At 43.3% G+C, this 17595-nt stretch overlaps 3 protein-coding genes across 3 annotated transcripts in view; 1 reads left to right on the forward strand and 2 right to left on the reverse strand.

Moving 5' to 3' along the window:
• The window catches only part of GPR182 (G protein-coupled receptor 182), an 8836-nt gene extending 2988 nt beyond the window's left edge, over positions 1 to 5848 (forward strand). The window contains exon 3 of the mRNA XM_069081327.1: positions 5794 to 5848. Within this exon, the coding sequence (XP_068937428.1) occupies positions 5794 to 5848 (55 nt within the window). The remainder of the gene's footprint in view (positions 1 to 5793) is intronic.
• LOC138154863 (retinol dehydrogenase 16-like) overlaps positions 1 to 10181 on the reverse strand; it is a 50768-nt gene extending 40587 nt beyond the window's left edge. The window contains exon 1 of the mRNA XM_069079891.1: positions 10074 to 10181. The gene's annotated coding sequence lies outside the window, so the exon portion shown is untranslated. The remainder of the gene's footprint in view (positions 1 to 10073) is intronic.
• Positions 2425 to 10216, reverse strand: ZBTB39 (zinc finger and BTB domain containing 39). The gene is made up of 2 exons (XM_069079872.1): positions 10074 to 10216; positions 2425 to 8695 (listed from the first exon to the last, which is right to left on the reverse strand). The coding sequence occupies exon 2, from the start codon at positions 8597 to 8599 to the stop codon at positions 6455 to 6457; it is 2145 nt and encodes a 714-aa protein (XP_068935973.1). The 5' UTR covers positions 8600 to 8695; positions 10074 to 10216; the 3' UTR covers positions 2425 to 6454.
• Between the last annotated feature and the right edge of the window lie 7379 nt (positions 10217 to 17595).

Raw genomic sequence — 17595 nt, forward strand, 5'->3', positions numbered from 1 at the left:
CATTTCTCCCCATCCCTCAGTCTTATATGCCCAACTCCGATGGATTCCTGTTTTAGACTTTCCTGCTGAGGAGTGACAGTTCTCCAGACTTAAAAGAAACGCAAGTGGGGTCACAAAGAATTGGACATGACTGAAACGACTAAACAATAACAAAAAGCAAGGGAGGAGAAAGAATCCAAAGGCAAGAGATGGGGTATTTATGCACAGTGATTAGCAGAATGGGAATTATATATTGAAATTGGGACCAGGTCCACAAAATTGTTATGACCATTTGTCCAGTTCAATTTATCTCTCTATGGGTTTGGAATCAGGCAAAATTCTTCAGAAGTATCTGTAATATGGACAGGGAGATGGGAACAAAAGTGAGAATCCTCTGGACCCCTGACCCTAGAATAACTGGTACTTCAAAGTGGTGGGGGAGGGCAGGCATGGCAGAGAGATGGAAAGAGATTTGGCAAAGGAAGCTGAAAATACACCATAAATCACCCTAACCAGAAGGACAAACCTGGCAGCAACCTCAGACTTTTCTTTTTTGCTTGTATATTGAATTCACTGAACTATCCTGGATCTAAGGACAGGATGCTAGAGGCCAAGGAGGTGGGAGGCCACAAGCAGGATATCCCCAAGGTCTCACTGTTTTGAACTAAGAGTAGATATCTGTAGTGTAAGGATAAGTAAGGCAGAGGTAGGGGAGACAAGAGGGAGGAAGCTGCCTAAATGTCTGGGTCTAATGCAAGTGTCATGAAGCTGGATCAAGATGACACTTCTACCCCCAAGACTGCTGGAAATAGCTCTGTTTGGTCTTCATCACTCTCCAGTATTCCCCTGGCATGGGCTGGAAAGTTCAGTGTTGGGACCTACAGACCAGTTATAACATTCATTTCAGTGCTGTTCTTTTTTGTGTTTCTTTTAAGTCAAATGGACCTTTTACTTTTCTGTGTAGATGTGTCAACAACTTACCTACACATTTAGCCTGGGAAAAGGGCAAGTTAATTTGAGGATTTGTATTAGTATTAATGAGAGGTTTTTAGGCTAACCAGAACTATAAGACTAAGCCTCTGCTGCCTTTGGCAATTCCTGGTTTTATAATTCTCCCCAGGGATAAGCAATCATCAACCTAATGTCTGGTACACACCCTATCTACCCACCTACTCTCCTTAATGAAAGCAATCAATAGACATAGAATATCTCTTCCAGAACCGGAGTTTGTAATCTTAAGTCCAGGAACTTTTTTCTAAAGTATTTTGATAAATGTATTTCAATATCATTGATTTCCTTTGTAACCCTGTATTTTATTTTATGCATTTAAAAACATTATTCTGAGGAGTCCAGAGGTTTCACTAGATTGCTAAGGGACTGACACAAAAAAAGGTTTAAAAATCTGTGATCTAGAATAACCATCCTTGTACTTTGGATTTTTATCTTTTACTCCTAGAAAGCTGAACCCATTCACTAGATGTATTAAACATGTACCCCAATGTGATTAAATGTACTGTCTCCATGGAAGGATGGTTGGGAATCTGTAGCCAAGACATCATGGTAAGTCTCCTCAATGCTTGCCAGGTCCACCCCTGAAATGATCTTGAGCTATAGGCCAAATGCTCAGGGTTGGTCATAGTTCCAGGAAAAGACTTTTAAAAATCCTTTTTCCTATATGAAAACCCAAGATCTGGTCCCTTGGAAAATGTCATTACTTCTCTAAGCTGGGGTGCTGCTGGCTATCCCAGTAAACACTTCTCAATCCTAGACTGCTAGTCACATCTTGAGTTATCACACAGACCACCTCTCCCAAGATCTTGCTAGTCTTACAGCATCAATGATGTAACAACCAGCTGCCATTCAGAAAGCATGATTCAGTAAGGGAATCTTTCCATTTCATGGAATTTAGGGACTAGAAGGGCTCATTTTATCTATCTTTCTCTAGGACTGACCCCAAGTCCTCCAAGATGCACTTTAACACTACAAGGAGGTACAAATCTCCTTGTTCACGGGAATACATTTTTAACAACTTCATGGAATTTTACAGCAAACCTTTATTGCTCCCTAAACTTTCAACATTACTGTTTAATCTATTTCCCCTAGAGACCATCAGGAATTAAATGGTACTAGCTTTCTCCTAGTCAGTACTGGATCTGGTCTAATATGCAGTTAACTTTTTAGATACAAATTCCACCTCTGGGCAGGTAAAAGATGTAATTAAGGATTCCTCCATGGCAAATTGGTTCATTTCTCATTTGGTTAATATAACAAATTCATCCCAATCCCAAAAGGAAATCCCAAATACTGGAAAAGGAAACATGTGACATTGGCTTTTCATCTGGGGAAGTTTGACTACAGCAGTGAGGTGCCCAGTCCACAAAATCCAAGTTCAGAAGCATGGGAATATTCTCAAACATTAAGGGAAGGACACAGGTACACTTGAAATTTCCTTTTTTTTTTTTTATTCTAAATAAAAACCACACTTTGTGCTGAACAATGGAGTATAAAAGAATCAGATGTACAACGATTTTAGACATCTACTATTTGGGAAAAAAAGTTTACAAAATATACAAAACTTTACAGCAATAGATAGTAAACACTTAAATATTAGGAGGTCAGTACCTACAATTAATTTAATGAAAGGGGTTAGATGTCAATGACAACTCTTCTCTGCTTTATGAAAGAGCCTTCAGATATAGGAGCAAGGAAGGATTGGGAAGGGAAAGGATTTTAAGGGAACATCAAAATCAAAACTCAATTTCATTTTCATCCTGATGTTGACTTTAAAATAGGTAATCACATGGAAACTAACACTGAGTTGCTATTTCCTATCTGTGCTCCTCTCAGTACTGGATTTAGGGACAAAGCCAGAAGAGCTGTGTGGGGGTTTCCATGTCATTTGAGGCCCCTTGTCCCCATCTAGAAAATTCAGTGTGTCCATCTACATAAATAGCTTTAAATAACATTTTTCACTTCCAAAGCTGAGCAGCCCAGAATGGGGAACCAGAGGCCAGGTGAAATGACTGGGGGAGAATTCATCAGTAGCAAGAAAAAAAAAATGTTGAGAAGGTACCTGGTACCACAAGCCTTTTCTCAAGAACAGGAGGATGCATTCACATTTTAGGAGAGGAAATCAGAAAGAATGCTGACCTCCTTCCAAACCCTCCAGGGGCCTCTTTCTCCCAGAAAAGGGCCTGACTCGACCAGGTCTCTATTCCTAACCAGCTATGGAAACTAAGGAGACTTCTTAAATTCTGAACCCAGACCTGCATTGGCAGGAAAGGAATAAGGAATAACAGAGGAGACTCGGCATCAAGGAGAGAATAGACAGCACATGAGGGTAGAATACTGTAGTCCAAAAAGGTGGGAACGGGGAAGTTAAAAATGTCAAATCAATTTGAAAGCTCTAAATCAGGCTCCAAATTAAAAAAAAAAAAATTCTACTATAGTATCACTTGCTACAAGACTATGGTTTTACAAGAGAACCAGTTTAGAATAAGGTGAGCTGGAAGGCAGAGGAAATGGAAAGCCCCAAACATAAAAGAAGAGGTCCAAGAATGAACATGATGAGTACAGAGCACAGGGATTTGGTTAAGAAGCCTCACTAGTTACTGGTGTTGCTACATGTCTGACTGGGACTGAGCACACATACATCACCCTTTCAGTAGGGGAGGAATGCTGTGGGGGGGTGGCTTTTCGTCCTGGTTTTGGGCCAGGGATAAGGGACTAAAGTATTTTGCTTAGTGTTTTAGGGGAAAAGCTTCTGGGGTGTGTTTTTATTTGGTTTACTAAGAAAACAAAAACTTCACAGCTTCAGTTAAAATTCACAGACCACTCAGCACCCAAAGAGCTCTTAGATACAAAAAAGGGCTTTCTCTAGCATGTCCCTTTGACTAGGCCCTAGTTAGTATTGCTTCTTCTAAATCCTGCCATCTAAGAATCGCCTACTTTCCAACTGTGGCTGGGAGTTGGGGGTGGGGGGAGAGGTAGGGCATAACAAGGAGAGAAACTTATTCAGGATAGGCAAGTTTGGTGGATGCCTGATCATCTCTAACTTTTACATCAAGTTAATCTTTTATATTTATAATTACGAAGGGGAAGTGGGAAAGGAAGGGCCTGTCAACAGGAAAGGGGCCCCAGTATAACTTTCAGTGATCTTCCAAGTAAAACTCTAACAGGTTGGTGGCAGATGGTAGAGAGTGGACCTACAATGGCTCCTGTTCATGTCCCCTCACCACCACATCCTACCTGCCTGACCAGACACTATGGAAAGAGAGTTGCTCTATTTCTGAGTAAGATACTGCTTTCGCTGTTTTGGTGCTAGAAAAGGGGCTCCACTTACAGACAAGAGCACCTTGAAGCAAAGAATCAGCAAGTCAATAGATGGGGAACTTTGGCTTGCCCGTCTTGCTCTTTATTAAGAGGGAAAGGACAATTTCCTAATTTAGGAAGGGGTTCAAAACTGTCCACCAAGAAATCACTGGCCTACCGAACCTGGTCCCCCTTGCCTTCCTCAGAAACCTCTCAGGTAACTCTGCGTGGGGATTTGGGAGTGAAAGAATTAGGAAGTTCACAAGTTCCCATCATTAGGGTGTTCTTTGTTCCCAGACTCTTAGAAGGTTAGGCCATTGTTGAAAGTGCTCTCTAGGATTATTACCCTAGGGAGAAATCTATTTGGGGAAAGGGAAATGATTTCCCCCCTATTTGTGGGAGGAGGGCATCTTTCAGTACAGATTAGGCTAGGTTAGGGTCTATTTGGCTTTTTCTTGGCTGGATTGTGCCCCTGTCACCAAAATCCCTGGTTCAAAACTATTTCCTGGGACATGGCCACTCACTGCTGGGAACCTCATTTTCCTGAAATCTGTCATACGAAGTGGATGCTGGATGATCTGTATACAAAAATAATAAATATTAAAGTTTAAAAAGGCTTTGAGGGTTAATTAAAATCACTTGCTTGTGAAATGGCACTGGGCGTTGCCAAGTTCACACAGGTGGCAGTGTGTGGGGCTGTGGCTGTGAACTCCCAGCGCATTTGCTCTGGGTGAGGTAGTATGAGTTACTGAGGGCAACTCTGGTTGAGGGTGCTACCTTGTGAACATGCAAGATCTGGTTCAGAGGGATCCCTCTCTCCCTCCCTCCTTCTTTGGGCATGACCCTTTCATAAACAAAATAAAACGAGGATCAGCCAGTTCCTGTGTGTGGACTGGTTAGGTCCATCCAATAGTACCCCCTAGGGGTGACACACGGACAGATCAGGATGAATTCCAGCAAGTAAAAGGTGGGCTGCTAAAGCACTGCTTGCCTCCTGCCTGTTAGTGCATGTAAAAATAAACAAAAGGAAAAAAAAGTTACCTGATTAAAACAGACAGCAAAAATGTACACCCCACCAATAAAATGCCACTATTATTAACTGGTCCCATCAACTCTGAAGGACTCACAGGACCATCCACTCCATCACAGCAGGGTTTCTTTCCCATCGTAAACTATGGGCCAAGACATACACTTTTTGGGCAGGAGAGTGGGTGAAAATTAAGGCAAGGTTACTGCTGACAGAAATGTTACAACCTCTCCCCTAGGGTGTCCAACTAGAGTGACAGATGTTTACATTAGGGTGATTCACTATCCCTGACCAATTGGAGAAGTCCTGGAAGCCTTGGCGGGCACACCCTAAAACCCTTTTTCTTTGGAAATGAGGAGGGAAGAAATCTACCTTACTGCCCACACCTACACCCAGTTTCAAATGGCTCTATAGGATAATTCCTTCTGGGCTAGGTTTCATCATCTCTAAACTTTCTGTCTTATTCCTTTTTCTAGATACAATGCCTTCCCTTCAATTCAAAGGTTCTTCATCTTGTCCAACTACTTTTAACACTTAAAGGAACTTCGAGTAAATCTGTGTGGCAGGCTAGCACCAACATCTTAAAGGCTAGAACTCAGAATGTGAGGAGGGCTGCCCTGACTAGTTGGACTCTCTGAATGATCATATTTCTGGGATCATCTTTGGAACTGGTTAATCCTGCTGGAGGCCACAGAGCTGTGGTAATGCTTACAGTGAAACTAAAAAGCAGTTTTTAGACTTCTTCTTACCTCCCCTTTTCATTGAGGCTGTGGGTTGGATTCTTAGCAGCATATAACCTAACAGTGAACTAAAACGAGAGAGTCTGGGGAGTAAGGACCTAGTTGAAATCAATTCCTGTCTCTGTTACTAGATCACAATCCCAGCTCCCCAAACAACCAAAAACGAGGCCTCTGCTGGCCACGAGCAGGTGTGGAGGTAAACATGGTAGGGTCATTGCTTTTCAAAAATGATTTCTCAGTTTGTGTGCTATTTCTTTCCTTTCTTTCTTTAACACAACGTGAATTGGAATTCCTAGCAAGGCAAATTGTAACTTCAGTCAGGGGCCAACAGGCCATTGGAAAAGCAACATCCTGGCTACTCTTTTGGGACCAGGCCCTCAGGTCTAATGTAGCCCAATCAGCTGTCCAGGTTCTTCTCCGCCTCTTTGGAATGGATAATGTACATGAATGTCTGTTCAATGGTGAAGTCAGGTGGAAGGCTGCCCTTATGCACAGTTATATGCTTGCTCATGAGATTCAGGGTGGAGCTGTAGTGGCCACAGACTGTACAGCGGTACATGAGGGCACCCGAGTGTGTCTTCAGGTGGCACTTAATGGTTGAACGGCCACGGAAGAACTTATGGCACACCTTGCACTGGTAGGGCTTTTCTCCTGTGTGTATTCGACGATGGTAGTTGAACTCACTTGTGTGGGCAAACCTCTTGCCACACACCTTGCAACTATACTTGCTATTCCCAGATTGGCTCTGTAGGGCCAGCTCCTCACTCAGGAACTCATCTGATGGCAATTTCCGCTTCTGAAAAACTGGATGCTGTAATCGATCTCCAAAACCAGATCTGGAGTCAAGGCCGCTTCCTCCACTACACTTGTGCTGGCTGACATGGTATCGGTATGCAGCCTCTGACTTGAAGCTCTGGCTGCAGAAGTGGCAGTGGAAGAGTGGATCTTCTAGGCTCTGGTGAACAGCCATATGCTTCTCTAAGAGGTGCCGGTCCACAAAGCTATTGGCACAGACAGAGCATGAGAAGACAGAAATGCCCAGGTGGGAAAGAGTGTGCCACATGAGGCTGCAGAGGCTGAGGTGGCGCTGGTCACAAACACTACAGGCTTGGCCCTTCAAGTTTAAGTGGTCTAGAATGTGGCCCCGCACCATGTGGAAATCTCTGACCATGACCTTCCCACAAGCAGCACACTTTAGCTCTGGGCTCGTTCCCCCCACAAAAAGACCAAGCTTCCCAGGTAGTGGATCACTGGGATGAACAATAATGTTGTTGTCAAATACTCCATCCCTTCGGTGAAGGGTCAGCTGCCATTGGGTGAAGAATTTGGTTTCACACATATCACAGGAAAAGAGAAAAATGCCAATGTGAGACAGGACATGGGTGACCCTTGAGTTTCGGTCCTGGAAGTGGGTCTCACAGACCTTGCAGTTACCCGTCAGCAGGTCCACATGGTCCCGAGCATGCTGCCGGATCAGTTGAATATTGGGCTCTAGCACTTTCTTACACACCTGGCAGGGCATGGCCTTACTCTCTCGGTTTTCATTTTCTCCAAATGTTAGCTCCTCCTCACTGTCGTCACTCAACTCTATCACTTCATCTGTTGGAACTAGGTCTTCTCCAGGATCTTCAAACTGCAGGTCATCTTCCCCAAGCTCCTCCAACTGCAGCTCATCCATTTGCCCAAACCCCTGATCTTTGGAGTGGTCACTGTTGCTTGGACAGGAGTTACTCCCTGTGGAGATATCCAATGGGTTATCAGGGGTAAAGTAACTATTTTTGCCAAAGTCCCCATTGCTCTGAACCTTGAAAGGTTGGAAGGAGCTCGAATTAGCTGGTGTGCCTATACTGAGGGTACCAAGGCCTGGCTGAGCTACCATGCTTGTCACTGAAGTGAATGAACCAGGGGCATCATGCTCCTCTGTCTTAGATGGTGGTGGCTGGTGTAACAGAGGCAGGCTGTGGTTGCTGTCACTGGAAGGATTTCTCTCCTCTTTATAGTTTATCCCAACATCACTGTGCAAGATGTAATTCCTGTCAGGACCAAACTGGTCTCCAACACTTCGGAGTTCTCCAAGTGAATGAGCTGGTTCGGCTGAAGTGCTACTTTGGGTGCTAGAACGGCCTTCACTGGAGCTAGTGGGGGGCTTAGTCACAACTGTGCTCTCCAGGTCAGGGAAAGTGGAGTGGCAAGCCTTGAGGAGATCTTCCATACCCAAGCGCTCAGCTACCTCATAGATGACACCCACATTGATCAAGTCAGTGAAGAGTTCTGATGTGTAGACAAAGCTTAAGATTTTCTCAAAGTTGGCTGGAGTGATAAAATCTACTACATAGGTCCTGGCAGCATCTAGTCCTGCATTCAGGAAAAGATTCTGGAAGTAACCTGCTGCACAGGCAAGCACAGCCTTGTGAGCTGGGAATGAGCGGCTTCCCACCACAATGGTAACATCACACATGGTCTCTGAGAGCCTGCACTTGTTGAGCTCCTTCAGTAGGTTGTTGGGGTGATTGGTGCTCTGTAGTTTGATCCTCATGCCCATTTTAGCAGATCCTATTAAGTTTCGACCTTATCAGCACCATTAATCTGTGGACAGCATGAGAAGATAGATTTCCAAACGTCTGCAGGGCAATGGGCTCTGGAGAAGAAAATATCACAAATCAATCTCATCACTTCAAAGCTTCAGTCAGTGTGTGTGTGTGTGTGTGTGTGTGTGTGTAAAGTGTTGGCAGTGTGATGGACTATACTATGATAGGGACAAAAGGTTGGCAGAAATGACAAAAGTTTGCTGTGCTGCCACTTACCATGACAAAAATCCAACAGTTGTTGGCAAATACACAGAAAGTATACCTAATAGAGTTGTTAAGGCAGGTCTGGTTAAGTAAAGGCTAAGGCAAAAAGTTCTCCCATAAGAATCAGTCAAGAATATTCTTTCTAATCAGTATTTAGTTTCATTCCCGGGTCAGTAAGTTCAAATTTTCCTTATTATTTCATCTAATATTTTCCTAAAATGGGTTCTTTTGTCTCACTAAATTATGTTTTTCTAATATTACTTACTGCCTTCAAAATACTTCAGCACAATTAGTTATTACTTAAGGAAAACTACAGGCATTTCCTTCTACTGGATTTGTCTCATAAGCTCTGTCCCTTCCGCCCATTATCAACTCCTACTATTTTCTGAATTCCTTTCACTCTCCCCACTATTCTAAGCTTCTAAACAACTATTTAAACTTCCGTTTTCCTCCACCATCTGGACACTATACCCCTTGCCTTCCGTGGATGTTGTTAAAACACTTAAAGATCCAATACTGGGTAAAAATCAAACAAACAAAAAGCGGAATGGGGCTGGGTGTTTAGCAGGACTCCACTGCTCTTCTCACAGCGTCACTCTTGCAGCAGCCTTAAGCTGGTTTCTAAGCTGCCCTAACACAATACAGGTCTCAGTCTAACAGAAGAGATAGCCTGGAAAAAACTTTTCCAACATCGCTCCTTTCCTCCTCGTGACGCTGCCGGGCCCTCAAGGATGCGCTCGGGATGATTCGCTAGCCCCGGACCTCCCAGAGCAGCCTTACCTTCTCCTAAGGAAGCGCTCCCCACCAATATTCCCCCGTGCGCGCTGCTGGGGGGCTCACAACTTTTTCTGCGGCCCAAGCATTGTGTTGCGGCCGTCTGCCCGAGCATCCTTCTCGAGAGCCCCAGGCATCCCTGGGGGGAGGGGGAAGGAGACGGCGATGGCGGGGAGAGGGGGGGGGACCGCCTCCTCTAAAGGACACTAACAAAATGAACCGTGGCTACACAGTGGTCCTGAGCTTCCAGCGGAGCCACAAAGCAGCCGGGGAGGTGAGGAGGAGGGGAGGCGGGGGCAGGGGCCCGGCTGCGGGGGGAGGGGGGCGGCGGCCGTCCTCAGGACCCCGGCAGCGGGGCACGGATGGGGGGGCTCGGCGGGGGGGGGAGGGAGAAGGGAGGCCCCGGCGGGCCCGGGGGCGGGGGCTGGGCCTCGGCCCGGACTCGCTTACCCGGCTCCGCGGGGTCCAGAGCACCATCGCCGCCTCCGTCTCTGTCGCCGCCGCCGCCGCCTCCTCCTCCTTACACAAAGGCCTCGGCCCGCCGTCCCCAGCCCGACGAGGAGGCGGCACCGCCGGCCTCGGCCAGACTCTCCATCCGCCTCGCCGAGCTCGGTGCCGGCCCGGGCCACCCCCGCCGCCCGGCCCGCAGCGCCCCCCGCCGCTCCGGAGGAGGCAGCGCCCCCTCCTGCTCAGCCCCCGCGGCCGCGGCGACCACAGCAGCAGCAGCAGCCGCCCGCCGCCAGGCCCGCAGCGCCCCCAACTGTACAGGAGGAGGGAGCGCCTCCCTCCACGCCGATGGCCTGGCCTGAGGCAGAGAGGGAGGGGGAGAGAGACGTTCCAGCCCCCCCCCCCCCCGCCCCCCCCCCCCCCCCCCCCCCCCCCCGCCTCCCAGGCTCACCGTGCTGCACTAATCATACACTCTCAAAAAGATTACCTCTGTATTTGCATGCTTTCTTGCTACTATAAAATCATTATGAGGATGGTCTATGCATGCATTGAGGGTATCCTTGATGAAAATATGAGGAGGGATCTAGCAGCGTTTTCCACAGCAAACCACATCTTTAAAGTTTGATTGAGACGTGAAGAAAATTTAAGAGCCAACCCTCTGCTGAGATTAATTTTATTTTGCTTTTGCTTTTATTTAATTCAATTTTAATTTACTTTCTGGCCTGCATCAACCCCCCCCCCCAATTCCCCCACCTTTAACTGAGAAATCAAGAAAAGCTAAACTGTTACAAACATGTATATGGTCAAGCAAAAAAAAATTCTCCCATTGGCCTTATCATGTATATGTATCTAAATATATCTAAATGTAGATATACACACATGTAGATAATTACATAAATGTATCTAATGTAGATATACACATATATGTATATGTGCATAAATATATGTAGATGTACACATAGATATAAAAATATACATGAATGTATCTGATGTAGATATACACATATGTAGATAATATGCCTAAATGTAGCTATACACATATGTGTAGATATATACCTAAATGTAGCTATACACATGTATATATATAGATTTATACATAAATGTGTCTAAATGTATATATGTGTGTATGTAGATATGTGCACAAATGTACCTAAATGTAGGTATATACATGTATGTAGATGTATATATAAAGTTATACAATGTAGATATATACATGAATTATCTAATGTAGATATACACATATGTAGATATATACATAAGTGTATCTAATGTAGATTACACATATATGTAGATATATACATAAATTTGTCTAAATATAGGTATATACCCGTGTATATATATATATATATATATATATGTATGTGTGTAGATATCTTCATCTATGTGTGACTCAATCTGAATCTGTTTAGAGGTGGATGTTGTGCTTCACCTCGGGTCCTCTGAAATTGTGGTTGGTTATTGCATTGATCCCAAGTCTTCCAAAGTTTTTTGTGTTGATTGATTTTAAAGCATTTTCCACTGCATTTAAAAGTTAAAGTGATACTTTTATTGTAATTGATATGATTATATTCTAACCAAAGATGACTCCCTTCCGAATGTAAGCTCCTGGAGGTCATGGACTGCTTTGTTTTTTTCTTTGTAACTCCAGATCCTAGTACAGTAAGTAGGTACTTAATGAAATTATCTAGTTATTAGATTTTTATTAAATTATTAATAGATTATTATCTATTATTATTAGTATAATTATTAGTTAGCTGACTTAATGAATGACTTATGCATTAGAAGTATCCTAAAAGATCCTCACTGAGACTCAGTTTCATCAGCTGTAAAATAAAGGGATTGGAATAAATGGTCTCTGAACTCCCTCCTCCCAGCCAGACATCTATGATCCTACAAACTATGCATACAATTATAGAAATAATTCACGTCTAGGAATCAACACATATTGACATCAAGCCATATGTAAAACTGGGGAAAGTGCTCATCCAAACTTTCTGTCAATGTCATGGAAGCTGCCTTATTCAGAGTTAAAAAAAAAAAAAAGGATTCCTAATTGATAGCAAGGTTCCTTAAATATTCCCACTGATTGATGGCATTTTTCTAATTATATTTGATTTCGGGTAAAATACATACCAATGTAAAAAAGATTTGCTTCATCATCCACACTGAAAATTTAAAATGTATGAAAAACACATATTGCTGAGACTATGGCCTGCAGCTAGATAAGCAGCCCATGGGGTTAGTTGGTCAGTATATCTTTCTTTTCAAGGGCATGGTGAGTTAGGCCCAGAATTGAAGAGGGCAGTCTGGATTGCATTGAGAAAATGGTTCAATGATTTCAGTTGCCAAACTGCTCATTGCCTCAAAAGCCCCAACCTCAAAGGACTGCAGAACTGGAAGGGAACTTAAAAGTCTTCTATTATTTTACAGTTGAAGAAGCAGAGCCAGAAAACTTAAATGATTGGCCCAAGGCAACAAGAGGTAGAAAGTAGCAGGGCTGAGATTCAAACCAAAATCTAGTATTCTGCCTGTAATTCTAAATGTCTGTGAATCATGGAACTCCATGGTCTCAGAAGAATTTAGATTACAAGTAACCTAAAGGACAATAGAAAAATTTGTGGTGAGTGTAACTTGTTTTATATTATAGAAATGACTTGAATGTGAGAAGAATTACAAATCATCCTGAAGAATCATTTTTAAGGGGTGGCTAGGTGGCGTAGTGAATAGAGCACCGGCCCTGGAGTCAGGAGTACCTGAGTTTAAATCCAGCCTCAGACACTTAACACAAAAACTAGTCATGTGACCTTGGGCAAGTCACTTAATCCCAATTGCCCTCCAAAAAGCAAAAAAAAAAAAAAATCATTTTTAAAAATCTTCAATGCATCCTCCATACAGTACAGTACCCGACACACAGTAGGAACCTAATAAATGCTTGTCAATCAAGTGAGTGATTGGGCTGGTCAAAAGTAAGTGATAACAGATGAAAATCTTATTGAGATTTCTTTAAATATTAAAAGAGATAGAGGGAGACTTCCAAGCAACCCCAATGTTCTATAGAGCTTATGGATAAAAATCATGGTGAGAAGGCATGGAGGCATTACACCGGCATCCACTAAAGTAGGACTTATACTGGTAAAATCACCTATTTATTAAGTTACTTCCCCCCCCCCTCACCCCTTTAATGACCTCAGCATTTGTGGGGTTTCTGGGATGTTCAGGGACGACAAGCACCTCTGGCTTCCTGAGCCCTTCTCAGGGCTACTCATCCACCTTTGGTGTCCACCTTCACCCAACTCTCAACCTATGACTCCAAGAAGCTCTAGTGGGTGAGTTAGGGGAGTGTCTACTCCAAATATGTGAACACTTCCTCTTGGCAGAATGGAAGGATGAGAACGATTTGTTCCAAGGGCCATGAAGTTGGCTGAAGCAGGTGCCAAGGAGCACTTAGAATTTGATCAGGCATCGAAGATGCCAAGGTCACCCAAATTGCATCTGCCATCGGATTTCAATGACTCAGAATGAGAGACAACTTTTTGCAGTTCTGCCTCACTTAAATTCAGTTCACAAGCAAGTCAAGACATCGGCCTGTGATGTCATTGGTATTCTTCAGAAGAATGAAGGATGTTATAGACTTCATTTGTGATCCTCCCAACTTTGCACATTTACCTTGACTTCATTATTCCCTGTTTCTTTTTCCCCACTCTTATTCATTCAATTAATTCGGAATTTAATAAACAAACACCTGCCCCCAAAACCATCAGCATTTCCATGTACAAAAAAAGATCACAGGAATAGGATTGATTCTACATGAAATAATGAACCTTTTAGATACTCTTCTCATATACCTTATACCTTTCCCTTCTTTCCTCCAACCCCCCCATCCCTCTTTTTGAATATCCTTCCCTGTCTTTCCTCATCTCTATGCCCACCCCCCCCACTTGGGAAAGAAGGAGAAAATAGAAGATGAGAAGATATGAAATAATTTTGTACCTGACCTTGCTGCCTGCTGTGGATGTGGTCTCCTAACTGTCTTCTTATAAACAAGCCCTAAGACTTCTCTGTCTCCCACTTCACTCTCCACCTCATGTGCCCACCCTACAATTTGACTATAAGATTCATAAAGGACCATATCTTAGCTAAACTTTGTATCTCCCCCAGTGTGCCAAGGAAGCTAAAAAAAAAACCTGCACACAGGTTTTTACGTTTATTGTTTAGTTTGAAGACCACAACTAACTGCCAAACTCCCATTGTGCCAATATGTGGCACAAGGCAATCCATATAGTGTGGTCAAATAATACTTTAAAAATGAAGGAATAAATTCCAATTTGTCCTACAAGGGGAGAAAACATTGAGAATAAAACCCAGAATCTACTCATTTTGGGGACCAGGAATGAGTTGGTTTCTTCAACTACTAAGCATTTGTGGAAGGAAAAGGGTGACTGAGAATATAGTAATATTAGAGGGGGGTGATGGGAGCTTTGTCCCAGAGTCCAAATTTAGAAGTAGGCACCAACAACACCTGCAGTACTTTAGCAGAATAGAAAGAGTATTTTGTTAGTGAGCACAATTTGTTAGAATAAGAAGCTATTCAATGGGTTGTAGAGTAAGTTCCTTCTTCCCTTATCCAGCTCCCCTATCTTGCCCCTGAGGCTGGTTAAACCTAAATCCTGGTGCCAACAGGCTGTTGGTATTAATACTGTCCCCTCCCCCATCTCTTCCACCCTTAACTGACAGCCACTTTAAATTCTTTTTACACAAGGTGTAATTTGTAGTAGTTAGCCTAACTGGAAAAAAAAATCCTAGTTCTGGCTCTGATTGGAAATCCCATCCTATTTCTCAGACTTAAAAAAAAGCAACTGCACCAGTGTTGAATTTGGTTGCCTACATTGCTTCTGGAATTCCCAAAGCTGCAATTTTTATTAGGCCCACCAGAGAGCAATCTTTCTGCATTTATATCATTCCCCTAATGCCCAAAGGTCTATTTTTCTTGGAAATTTAATGGCCCAAGAAATGTTCCCTTAGCTGGGTAAAAACAATGCAGCTCCCTCATTTTCATTACCCCATGAAGAAACTCACACCTTCTGAAATGCTATGAACAGTTTAATGAGGTGATTAGTGCTAAAGAAAGCATCTGAGGTAAAGGATATTCCCTGACAGGAAAATAATCAGAATCAGTGATTTGGATGAGAGATGTTTTCACTAATGCCACTGAGTCATTGTTAAGTTGTTGGGGGTGCCCATCAGTGGAGATTGTCTATCCTGTTTTGGAGGATTGGGACCAAGGATGGAACCGGATTGCTAGACTGTAAACTCTATGCAGGCAGGAATCATGTATCTCACTTACCACAATGTTCTACACCTAGTAAATAGTTAATAAATGCTTACTGACTTGAAATTATAGGGAGGCATATTTTGGAAGGAAGAACTTCCTGACAAGAACTATCTACTAACTGACTACCTTAGGGAATAATGAGATCCCGGATAGATGTTTGAATAGGATGTTCAGGGAAGACTCGCACCTCTGGTGTGAGGGCTTGCCGAGCCCTTTTAAGGGTTATCCATCCACATTGGGTGTCCACCTGTCACCCAACTCTCACCTGTGGTTCCAAGAAGCTGCCATGTCCTGATAAAACCATCTTGACAGTTGGTCTAAACCAGGCTGAGGGTAACTGACAGGCATCAAACCCATCGGTGAGTTAAGGGGCTGTCTACCCCAAACACGCCAAGACTTGCTTCAATGGAAGGAGTAGATGGGAACAATTTGTTCTAATGGCCATGAAGGCAGCTGAAACAGGAGTTTTGGAGTGTTTAGAGCTTGATCAGGCACAGAAGACCCCAAGGTCATTTCCTGCATCCCGGGGCCTCACCAGACCTCTTGATCTATGTCTTGCCATTGGACTTCAAAGACTCTGGAAGTGAGAGTAAGGCTGATGACTCTGTGGAACTCTGCCTCATTTAAATCCAATTTACAAGCAAGTGAAGACATCACCCTGTGATATCATTGGTCCTTTTTGAAATGAAGAAGGAACAACAGTCACTCAAACAGGGTCTGGATGACCATTTGTCAACATCTAAAAGAATTTACCTGGACCAGGTGACCTCTAAGCCTCCTTCAGGTCCTATAATTTTATTACACAAGTGTTCAGAATACCTGGGATAAGGCATACATGATTTCTAGAAGACTGAGACAAGAAGAAGTATTTAGTAAGGCTGCCAGTATAGATCCATATAGATTTATACAGCTGTTACTATCTGCCAGGCACTTTTTCCAGTATTATTTCAGGCGATTCTCACAACAACCCTGGAAGGTGGGTGCTATTATTATCCCATTTTATAGCTGAGGAAACTAAGTGCCTAATGTCACACAGCTATTATCTGAGGTGAGATTTGAACTCAGATCTTTCTGGGTCAATCATTGTACCACCCAGTTGCCTCATGTCCCAGCTCCACCTCTCCCCAGGACCAATAATGAAGGGGAGAGAGAGAGAGACAGAAACAGAGACAGAGACAGAGACAGAGAGACAGAGAGACAGAGACAGAGAGACAGAGACAGAGAGAGACAGAGAGAGAGACAGAGAGACAGAGACAGAGAGATAGAGACAGAGAGACAGAGACAGACAGAGACAGAGAAAGACAGAGACGGATAGACAGAGAGACAGAGACAGAGAGAGAGAGAGACAGACAGAGAGACAGAGACAGAGAAAGACAGAGACGGACAGACAGACAGAGACAGAGACAGAGATACACAGAGAGCAGATTAAGTCTGAAGAATGACACATTTTTAGATAGAGCTAAATGAGAATTTATTTCACTTTACTCTTCATATTTGTTACAAAGGTATTTTTATCTGTCTTTTTTGATGTGTTGGGGAGGCTGGAGGGAGAGAAAATAAGTGCTTAGTAACTGAAAAAAATTTAATTTAAAAAAAACCCTAAAGAAGGTAAGGAGGACACTATTCACAGATTAGCCCCAGCTCACTCTTTATGAGTTTTCTTATCCTAAATAGGTTCTAAGCTCAGATCCAGTGGAGTCCATCTGGTGCCCTAATGTCAGATCCACTGAAATTTTGTGCATATTATTATACCTCCCTCTAGTAGAAAGTCAGTGAGATAGTTTCATTTTTTTTTTGTCTTGTATACGTTTCACACAATAATCCTAACAAATGCCTGTTCAACTGAAATGAATATTGTCCTCTCAGTCAAAGCTACCATAAGTCCTTCCTTAGGTCCCCTAGGATACCTAGATTTTTCCAGAACCCTCCTGACCTAAGTGAAGAACAAAACAACTATACCTTTCCTTAAATTGACTGAGACAGGGTAGGGTTTAAAAAAATCAAAGCTCCAGACAATCAAAGGCAAAGACACTAGATAGCAAAAGAAGATGCAAAGTTTAGGTGGTCAAGTTTTATTAAGGTATAAGCTATTGGTTCACTTAACCCCTATCTTGAATCTTTCTCAGTCTTGAATCTTCCTTCCTTCCTTCCTTCCTTCCTTCCTTCCTTCCTTCCTTCCTTCCTTCCTTCCTT

The sequence above is a fragment of the Petaurus breviceps genome, unplaced genomic scaffold (assembly GCF_028583685.1).
Source record: "Petaurus breviceps papuanus isolate PSGF00001 unplaced genomic scaffold, PetGlider_PUasm1.0 154, whole genome shotgun sequence".
In the NCBI taxonomy this organism is placed as follows: Eukaryota; Metazoa; Chordata; class Mammalia; order Diprotodontia; family Petauridae; genus Petaurus; species Petaurus breviceps.

Coding starts and splice junctions, on each gene's coding strand:
- ZBTB39 (XM_069079872.1), bottom strand. CDS start 8,599: ATGGGCATGAGGATCAAACTACAGAGCACCAATCACCCCAACAACCTA.